The sequence below is a fragment of the Camelina sativa genome, chromosome 9 (genome assembly GCF_000633955.1).
Source record: "Camelina sativa cultivar DH55 chromosome 9, Cs, whole genome shotgun sequence".
NCBI lineage: Eukaryota > Viridiplantae > Streptophyta > Magnoliopsida > Brassicales > Brassicaceae > Camelina > Camelina sativa.
In genome coordinates this window covers 17,968,404-17,978,402 of record NC_025693.1, presented here as the reverse complement: position 1 = coordinate 17,978,402, position 9,999 = coordinate 17,968,404, and the positions used below count along the sequence as shown (strand labels likewise).

The window sequence follows — 9,999 nt, the reverse complement described above, 5'->3', positions numbered from 1 at the left end:
TTTTTTTTTTTTTTTTTTTTTTTTTTTTTTTTTTCTGTTAACGTTTTATAAATTCTTGTGCAGGTATGATGGGTTCTTCTTGTCGATGCTTGCCACTAGTGTGTATCCTTATATATATCTCTATGCTAGTTTTAATTCCGCGAATTTTAGTTCTTTTTACAAATTCCGGTATAATTTTGTGTTCTTGCTTTGGATCGAGCTGAGAATTCTCAGTTCCGGAGATGATTTCTCCAGTTTTTTTCGATTTAGGGTTCATCAGAAGGAAAAGTAAATTAAATTTTACATCTTCTACTGCTTCTTTTTGTTGTCTTGAAGATTTGATTTTTAGTTTTGGTTCTTTTGGAGTAGAGGAACTAGTGGATCTTGTACTGAATTAAGGTAATATAGATAAACCTCTCGATTTCGTTTTCCTTAATGGTTTTTGCGTTGTAGAATCATTGTAGCTGTCAATTGGAATAGATATCGTTCTTGCGAATACCCTCTGCATATATGGATTGTGGTAGGTGGTGCACCTCAGTTCTACTTTTTTTTATTATCAGTTTCGGTTCTTTTGTGTTCCTTTCCTTGGAATCTTTAAGTTTAGTTATTTTACCCTCACGGTTTTGTTTGTCTCTATGACTTGCAGGTCGATTATACCACTGTGTTTCTCTTCCGGGTCTTCATGTTTGTTGACAATGGTCTTGCTTCTGGACTTGGCTTGTAAGTTCCATCTAAATCTCCTAGTTCCTAGAGTTACACTTAATTTGATGTTGGAATCTTCCTCCCCGTTTCCCAGATTTGTTATCTCAAGAAGAAACTTTTGTGTAGTCTTCTATTTGCTATCCTTATTCCTTAGATAGGCATGTAATTCATTGAGAAGGATTCGATTATGATAAATATATGCCAATTGGTAGAATATCTTTGTAGCTCCAGTCGAATAGGCTCTTTGAGTTGCAAGCTTGATCTCATAAGTAGCTAGTTGCAACATTTCTCTTATCTCCCTAGGTAGCAAAGTTTGATGAATATTTATTTGTGTCATAATAATTTATGGTATGAACATCTGTTAGGGATTTTGGAAGCCAACAGAGGAACGCCATGTTTTGTGGAAGAGTGGTTGTCCTGTCTGTCCTATCTCTGATGCTGTATCCATTTTTGTGGGCTTGGACTGTAATCGGTACACTATGGTTTACAAAGGCGAAAAGATGTGTAAGAATTTTTTTACAGTCATGGCATATGATTATTCTTGTTGGAAATCTGTTGCTGAGTTAGTATGTATTATCTTGTGATAGTTACCTGAAGAAGGCCAAAAATGGGGTTTTCTCATTTGGTTGATGTTCAGCTACTGTGGCCTCCTCTGCATTGCTTGCATCTGTGTTGGAAAGGTAGATTTTTATCAAGCTTTTTTTTGTTGGTTTGAAGATGGGACCCAACTTAATATGAGTTTACTTGATAGTGGTTGACACGAAGACAGGTACACTTATTACGTGCTCAGCAGGGAATTCCGATTTCAGAGTTCGGGGTAAGTTTCAGGATTTAATTATTCAACTTCAATTCCTTTACACTTTTCGGAGTTTATCATTATGATTTTTGTTTCCAAGTGCTTTATGTTGCAGTTAGTCCCTGACACTTCTGAGTAATTTGTCAATGTCTGTTTTCTTGTACCCAGATTTTAGTTGACATGATTAGGGTACCTGACTGGGCATTTGAAGCCGCAGGCCAAGAGATGAGAGGCATAAGTCAAGATGCTGCTACATACCATCCTGGACTTTACTTGACTCCAGCTCAGGCAAGTCTGGTCCTTTACTGTCAGCACCCTAAGATTTAGTAACTTGTCTCTATCATAAATATGACTCATAGCTACTCTTTCCGTGGTTTTAATCTCTCCCATACGAGTAATCTCATACTCAACAGTTATGTTTCCAGTACCTGTGGACATATTTTGTAGAGAAACAGAAATCTTCTTTGCCAATGATGTCAAAGAAGATATCATTGGCAGGATGTGATTATGCCCATTACTTTTACTATATCTCTGTCTCAAGATTCCAAACATCTAATGCTTTGGTTGGTAAACAGACAGAAGCTGTTGAAGCACTCATTCAAGAACTTCCAAAGTTCAGATTAAAAGCTGTCCCAGATGACTGCGGTGAATGCTTAATCTGCTTAGAGGAGTTCCATATTGGCCATGAGGTACTAAACATCACTTTCCTAAATTTTCTCCATTGCTAGATTAACCAACTTCTTATTCATATTGTTGTGGTATTGAACACTAGCTTTGCTTTCATACTGTGCTTGCGTGCTTTTCTCGTCTCAATGCTTTCCTTAGATGAGCGGAATTTGTCTGAATTTTACAGGTTAGAGGTTTGCCTTGCGCCCATAATTTCCATGTGGAGTGCATAGACCAGTGGTTGCGTTTAAACGTGAAATGTCCCCGGTGCCGGTGCTCGGTTTTCCCAGACCTTGATCTCAGCGCATTATCCAACCTCCAGAGCTCAGGAACAGAACAACCCTCACAAGTGAACACAGAAACAACAGAAGCTCGGTACATAAGAAGCCAACTTCAAAGCGAGAGCTACTTTTTGAGACTTCAATCCCTAATCCACCCAGTCCACACAGACACCGCTCTGGAGACTGCAGAGAACGGTGGGGTTCCACCTGTCTCGACTGATCTATCTCCATCTCGGAGATGAGAGAAAGGAATGAGCCTGTGGAAAGTTCTACCCAAAACACTAACACTTGACTGATTTCCCTACCCATTCCTTAAAATGTTATCAGCTTTGACAGTCTTGAAATGTAAATAAATCGGGGGTTTACATTTGGTAAGAGGGAAGAAGAATTGTTCATGTCCAAACTCTGTAATGATAGACATTGTTCAGATACCTTTTACATGGTTATGGTTTCAGGTCAAGACCAATTTTCAATGTTATAAACCCTAAAGCCATAGAGAATCAGAACCACTGAAATTGCCAAAGGCTAAGTGAAGTGCTTAGACCAACTTTTTCTGCTTTAAGAAAAGAAAAAAAAAGGTTGGTGTTTTTTTGCTTTCAGTTTTATACAACTTTTTCTGCATGGGTTAGCTTTAACTTTGTTGAAGGATCTTTGAAAAACTAGTTTACATACTAAAGGTTTCAAAGTAACTCAACACAAACATATTCTTTTTTAATACAAACACAGAAACACTTATCAAACAATTAACTAAGGTTCTGAATGGTGACTGCGGTCGGGGCGGCCAAATCTGTCAACGGTTTAATCTGCCCTAAAAATAGGGTGGGCAGCAGACTGTTGCGGATCAACTTTATTCGTACACAAAAATAGTTTGCAGTTGGTCCGCAGCGATTTTTTTTCTGTATCTTTTGGACCGCATCCCTGGGAACAAAATTTGTGAATGATGAAAAGAAAGTGGTCTAAACCACTGACGGATTTGTCCGCCTTGACCGCTGTTACCATTCAAAACCTAAGTGGCACAACAAACTTAATAAAAAAAAGTAGTCAAACGATTTTAGAATCCATGGATGGTTTTCAGTCAATACTCTATTCATATTCGTTGACCAAAATCATTTATCATCCATGCATTCCTATATTCGTATGACTAAATTGAATGACTATATGATTGATATGAAAAGAGAATTGACTGAAAACTAAACCACCAACAAAAACACAAACTAATAAAACGTTTTTTTTAAAAAAAAAATTTAGAATGATTTTGTTAAACATTTGTTAAACATATATGTTTGTTTCGATAAGGAATGTTGGTATTAATTACATATAAAATATCTCATCACCAATCATATTCTCCTTGTATATATCAATCCTAATTTGTCTACATAAAATGATAAAAGTGACACATACAATATAAAGATTTTGAAGATCAACATATAAGTATCAGTGAACATATCGAAAGTTTTGTTCAGTGCCACACAAATAATAATTTTCTTCCAAGTGAAGAAAAATAATCTACATTCCACCATGTGTATATATGTACGATGATACATATCGATACACATATTATTATTATTTAAGTAAATTAATCTCAACGTAAAAGACCAAAAATGGAAAATAAATCATTACAACTTACAAGTTTCGTAGAAACGTATATATGTGTATGTATATAAATAAATTTGTTTATATATTCATTTATATACGGCCGGGTATGAATATACGTCGACCATCTACCGTAAACGTCTAAACATGAACCAAAAATCTTCACATGCAGGATCTCTCCTCCACCAATATATATAAACATGTGTCCCTCTTTTCCATTTTTCAAAATTTTAAGTTTTCCTTCAAATAACACACTATCTCTTGCTGCAGAAACAAAAAACAAACACACACATATATATCTAAGCAAATAGGTTTGAAAGCAGAAGAGGCAATTAGCAAATATCATGTACTTTGAAAGGAGAAGGGTAACTTACGAGGAAGCAGAGGAGGATACAAGCGGCTGCACCTGGGAATAATGCGTACCAAAAGTTCAACTTATGTAACTTTGCTCCATCTATGAACATTAGTGGTAAACTCGCCGCTGTATGTTTTCATATGCAAATATATATCATTCAACTATTTCAAAACCGATATAATACATGAAAATCCCAAATTATATTATCATTGTTGAGAGTGGAAATTTGTACTTCAAGTTTTATTTTCTAAATTATCCTTCCCAATATTCATATATCAAATATGATACTGATGAACACACTTTTTCATTTCCGAATATAGCTCCTGTAGCTTCCAACTTATTTCTACGATATATTAAGGTCCCATGGTTCTCATATCCCTTACAAACACATATAAGAAATCTGATTCTTTATTTTGGCTAGGTAGTTCAAGATTTTTGTTTTTTATAGTATAAAGCTTCCAGAAAAGAAGAGTAGGATTGAATTACCTGGAGGATGATTGGCACGAGCGATGACCATGAACGCGATGGAAGCTGCGAGAGCTGTGCTGCGGGCAAGCCAGCCTGGCCCAAAGACGGAGAACGCCAACACCCCAATGGCTGCACAACCTATTTGAGCCATGAACATATTGTATTTCTGAAATAAATACACATGCACCCATCATCACCATGCTGATGATCAACACTACCTACCTAGCGTTTAAGGCTAGCTATGTTTTAACATTTCAATCGAAGTAAGAAAAAAGCGTCTAGGAAATTACCCGAGCAGAAGGAGCAGAAGGGGTGGTGAAGAGTATGGCAGAGACGGCACCAAGTGGTGCAACCGACATGGAGATCCCTTTAGGGTTTAACATTTGATCTAGTCTTCCCATTATGGCCATTGCCGCAAACGCTCCTTTAATTTTCTCATACAAAAAAAAGTAACAAACATTCAAATCGTTTGAACATATACTTATATAACTAATTTGATCAAAACGGTTGTAGATTCAAGATTAAGAACATATATTTGAAGGTAAAATGACCTTTAATAAACCAAATAAGTCAATTCCTTTTGCATGCATGTTCAGAAATTTATAACATGACGTAAAATGATAATACCACAGTATAATGAGGATTTGATGGACTATGGCTATTTTCTAATATTTACAACCTTACAAAATCCATAAACCGTTCCCTTACATTTCTCCAAGATTATACATACAAATTGGTTAAAAGTATGAATTCTTGCTAAACTTGAGAATGGGTCAAACGGTCAAACCTCAAACAGTTAGATTCATATCCTATATTATCAATATAGCTAGCTATTTGGTCGTTGGAAGAGACACAACCAATCTGTCTCTCTCTCTCTTCCCTTGTCTTCGGACAAAGAAACTTGCTGTCTAATATATGTTATTTTTATCATTTCTATATTAATATGATTTTTTTTTTCTAAACCCCAAAGTAGGAATCGTGGACTCATAGTTTGCCTAATATGAAAGGAGATGCATATATTTAGAATCCAAATTAATATCAACTAGTCTAGACGTAAAAGAAGAATATATCAAATTAATACTAACTCTTAATAACAAAGTGAGCATAAAATAATTTCTCCGGTACACAGATTTAATAACTCATTAGTTACCTGCTGCAGGCCAAATGACGTCACTTAGCGACGGAGCTAAGGTATTCTTGTCGGGCTTCCAAGATTCCCAAGAAACCGCAGGCAAATCCTCAGCCGAAGCCACCGACATAGACACGCCGGCGCTTTTGCTTACCCGCCGACGATTGTTCAACGACCTAAGGCTTCTCATATGCTTCACAGATTCATCAATACGTAGATAAGAAGGGACTCCTAAGATATGATGCCTTTTGAAACCGGCGGATATCATCGACGGGGGAGTAACGAGATTCCGGTGAAGAAGCTGTAAGTGGCCGGAAGGTAGAGGCTTCACCGGAAGCGAGGCCATGGTTGTTGGGAGGGTTTTTTTTAAAATGTAAATATCCCAAATAAAGACTCAAACTATGTTTCCCTCTTTCTTCTTATACCAAAATTAAGTATGAGAGAGAGAAGTGGACAATGATAATATATAACAAACACTCAGATTTGTTTGTAATATATTTTAATCTTTTTAAGTTAATGAATAATACAAGTCATATATACCAAGTTAAAAATTGTATGTTTTTAGTTTTTGATGTTCAAACATATCTACATGATATTGGGTTTGACCTAAATAAACATATATAATTATCAAGCTAAGTATTTTTTTTCGTTTTAATTAGATTAATTTTCTAAAACTACCGACTAGTTATTTTTGTGGTCTATTATTTTTAAGCTATTCTGCCACCAATTTCGCCACTAACTTCAAAAAACACTAAAAGGCCGACTAGGTTTTTTTTTTTTCTGGGACCAAACTATTATTCATCAATAAATACAAATAAACTATAAATTGTTCAGATGATATTATTTATTAACTGATAAATTAGGAACAAAGGACCTACATGTGTTATAGTAATAGTTAATAGAGGAATGACTTTATATAATAAAATGATAGATGCNAAAAAAAAAAAAAAAAAAAAAGAAGAAGCAGTGGCTATATAAGAGGGGCATGGGGTTCAAATGTGAGTCTGTTTGATCAGTCGAAAGGTCATTGGATAGCAAGAGTGGCTTCATATAATACTTAAATTTATTTACATTCGTTGTTATTTTATTCGTTTAATATGCCACAAACAGAGATTTGTACTTGTATGTGTTATATATATAGAAGTTGTCGCCTTCACATGCAGACTCATGTTCCATGTTTCTAATCGTGAACACCAATCATAATAAATAAACAATATATATTATTAGCAAATATGATTAAATATGTTTTAATAATAACCCAAAATTTGTGTCCTCTCTGGTAAAGAGGAACGAATCTTCGATTACCGGTTAAAAATGTCAATTAATTGATTGGTTATCACTCATTACGACGTCTTAATAAAGTAACTTTTGTAGACATGAGGAACAAAATCAAAAATTATGTTCAGATTAGCTTACTATACTTATTTGGACAACGGCAGACAAGGTCACAAGGCCAAGTCTTTTTTTTTTTTTTTGCCAGCAACAAGGCCAAGTCTTTGGTATAACTTATTGTTCAACAAGACAACAACAACAACAACAACAACAACAAAAACAGACAAAAAGGTACCTGAATGAAGTTAGACAAGATTCTTGACAATATCATTGATTAGTTTGTTCTCCGACTAATGAAAACAGGATTCTCCTTTTAGAAAAAGAAGCATCTTTAGTTAGTCTAGACACCCCTTTTTGAAGCATGCATCATGGATATATTTTTTAGATTGCTTGAACTTGAAAGATTTTGGACAAAAAAATAACGATAAAGCTTGGCGTACAATTTTTTTTGATCTGATGCGCAAGACTTGCGTGGCTATGAATGTAAACTTTGTAACATGGCTCATTTAATTACATAATCGATTCAATTTCAAATTTGTTTGTTAGGCCCGTTTGTTTTCCTTTTAAAGGCTGATTTAGTTATATACGGGTTGGGCTTATGCTTGTAGAAACTTGGGTTGGTAGAGATTATGTTTTAAGTTTCAAGAACATATGCACTAAATAAGAATGTTCACGGTCACTCAAAGAAATATGGGACGTCCCTCCAATAAGATTTAAAACTAAATAGGCTGAACAAAAGAAAGAGAGATGAAAACGACCACCTGAGGGTTGGGTGAAGCTAAACACCGATGGAGCTTCAAGAGGTAATCCCGGGTTAGCTACAGCTGGGGGTGTGTTGCGGGGTGAGGATGCATGGTTGTTGGTCTGTGGGTTTTGTTTTGAATATTGGGATCTGTTCTGCACCATTGGCTGAACTATGGGAAGTGTACTATGGTTTGTTAGTTGCTTGGGATCGTGGAGTGAGAAGGTTGGAGATCGAGGTGGATTTGGACTTTGGAGATAGTTGTCGGTTTTTTAAGGGCAGAGGTTAGTGATGCTCATCCGCTGTTTTTTCTGGTACGTTTGTACCATGGCTTTATTGCAAGGGACTGGATAGTCCGTATTTCACATGTGTATAGGAAGATTAATCGTCTTGCTGATGGATTGGCGAACTATGCGTTTTTATTACCGCTGAGTTTTCTTTTGTTAGAGTTTGTTCAAGATTGTGTGAATTCTATTTGTTTGGAGGATGTTAGTGGGGCTGCGTTCCCACGGCAAGTCCGAGTGTAATTTTTTTTTTTTCCTTTTTAATAAATTAAGGGAGGTAAACCTCCCTTTTCTCACCAAAAAAAAAAAAGAGAGATGAAAACAAGAAATGATGTCCCCTAAAGCATTTTCCATTTACTTATCATTCTCTCAAAATTCGGGTGGTCGACTTGCGTTTGACCGCAGCAACTTGTAGAGCAAGCGTTAGGGGACAAACAGTGGTATGCGGTGTATCACACATGTCGGAAGAGGATGTGCATGTCATGACAGATAGACGGACGTGTCTCTCCATGAGTCTTATTTGATGTTTAAATGGTACTCGACTTGGTCGCATGTGGGTGCCATGTATGCTAGAAGCGATTGGAAGCAAGATATATGTTTTTTGGAGGATTGATGGTTTACCACCCTCTCTATCCGTGTCTCCTTTTTTTCTTGAAAAGGTATTCACATGCATGTCGTTGGTTAGTTAGCTATTAAGTAGCTGAGAAATCATCAAAACATTGTTTTAATTTTGTGGTTTCGCTGGCGGATACGGGTCAGGGAGTGGAGTAGTGTTGATGCGTTTGCACAAAGTATCTGAGAGAGAGCAATGATGTTAGCTCTAATTAAGAAGCATTTTGCATGATTGTTTGGATTCTTCCCTACTTCATCACCTGTCAAAAGACGAAGAGACATGCATGACAATTCAATTCAGGACGACAAGTCACAAGCCAATTTTTTTTGGTTTTTAGCTATTTGTTTTTTAAAAGAAAAAAAATTCAGTCACCAGGATAGGTTAAAGATAAAATTAAGTGGATTGAAAGCGGAGCACAACAACACTAAAAAAAGGTAAAAAAATATATAATCATTAATCAAAACAATGCGTAGCAAAATATTCCTAAATCGAGGAGGTTTCAGTTTCACAGTACAAAAGGGAAGAACTAAACTAAATTAGGCGTTGAACAAAAAAGGTGACTACTACACATTCTATCTAATTAATGATTGCACCTTTGAAACTTGAAAGTGCTTACATGTGAAAGTTCTATTACAGACTATTTACAAAATATTCCTTGTCATGGTGACTCTCCACAAACACACTAACGTAACAGAACTACCATTATAAATAGTTGATCTGTGTTGCCACTTTGGCAATATATAATAATGTTATCATAAAACACTAATAGAAATACCATAATAAACAGTTGATCTGTGTTGCCACTTCGACAATATAATAGTAATATTATAATATAATTGTTTCTCTCTTGTTCATAAGTTTGTATTGTTTCATATTCCAAGTTCTTAATTATGACGAATATGTGGACAAGCCTACATCGAGCAAGTTGACATCGAGAATTTGTGGTCAATCATTGAGTGGGCTGTCCCTGTTAGGTTTGTTGTATACTCCACAATTCACATTTGGACTTGCAGTTGGATCTATTTTAAACCTATATAAACTAATATACACTATTGTTTA

At 35.7% G+C, this 9,999-nt stretch overlaps 2 protein-coding genes and 1 long non-coding RNA gene across 4 annotated transcripts in view; 1 reads left to right on the top strand and 2 right to left on the bottom strand.

The window, feature by feature from the left end:
• Positions 1-2,897, top strand: part of LOC104711275 (E3 ubiquitin-protein ligase SIS3) — a 3,835-nt gene extending 938 nt beyond the window's left edge. The window contains exons 2-10 of the mRNA XM_010427968.2: positions 64-102; positions 433-499; positions 626-699; positions 1,047-1,185; positions 1,269-1,361; positions 1,433-1,498; positions 1,646-1,765; positions 2,053-2,166; positions 2,331-2,897. Coding sequence (XP_010426270.1) covers positions 64-102; positions 433-499; positions 626-699; positions 1,047-1,185; positions 1,269-1,361; positions 1,433-1,498; positions 1,646-1,765; positions 2,053-2,166; positions 2,331-2,666 — 1,048 coding nt within the window. The 3' untranslated portion in view covers positions 2,667-2,897. The remainder of the gene's footprint in view (positions 1-63; positions 103-432; positions 500-625; positions 700-1,046; positions 1,186-1,268; positions 1,362-1,432; positions 1,499-1,645; positions 1,766-2,052; positions 2,167-2,330) is intronic.
• Positions 4,047-6,897, bottom strand: LOC104711274. Of its 2 annotated transcripts, none has more exons than XM_010427966.2 (5): positions 5,991-6,897; positions 5,131-5,264; positions 4,859-5,006; positions 4,392-4,498; positions 4,047-4,281 (listed from the first exon to the last, which is right to left on the bottom strand). In XM_010427966.2, the coding sequence occupies exons 1-5, from the start codon at positions 6,313-6,315 to the stop codon at positions 4,240-4,242; spliced, it is 756 nt and encodes a 251-aa protein (XP_010426268.1). In that variant the 5' UTR covers positions 6,316-6,897; the 3' UTR covers positions 4,047-4,239. The 2 variants fall into 2 exon arrangements, with proteins under 2 accessions (XP_010426268.1, XP_010426269.1); XM_010427967.2 differs by having other exon boundaries at positions 4,392-4,471.
• Positions 7,430-9,394, bottom strand: LOC109126301. The gene is made up of 2 exons (XR_002033411.1): positions 8,063-9,394; positions 7,430-7,611 (listed from the first exon to the last, which is right to left on the bottom strand). It is a non-coding gene; the product is annotated as an uncharacterized LOC109126301 (long non-coding RNA).

Bases quoted from the DNA above. Each gene is read 5' to 3' on its own strand.
- LOC104711274 (XM_010427966.2), bottom strand. From the start codon at position 6,315: ATGGCCTCGCTTCCGGTGAAGCCTCTACCTTCCGGCCACTTACAGCTT. The intron at 5,007-5,130 runs GTAATTTCCTAG...TATTTATTTCAG, and splicing joins CTTCTGCTCCTTCTGCTCGG to AAATACAATATGTTCATGGC. The intron at 4,499-4,858 runs GTAATTCAATCC...GAAAACATACAG, and splicing joins TCGTGCCAATCATCCTCCAG to CGGCGAGTTTACCACTAATG.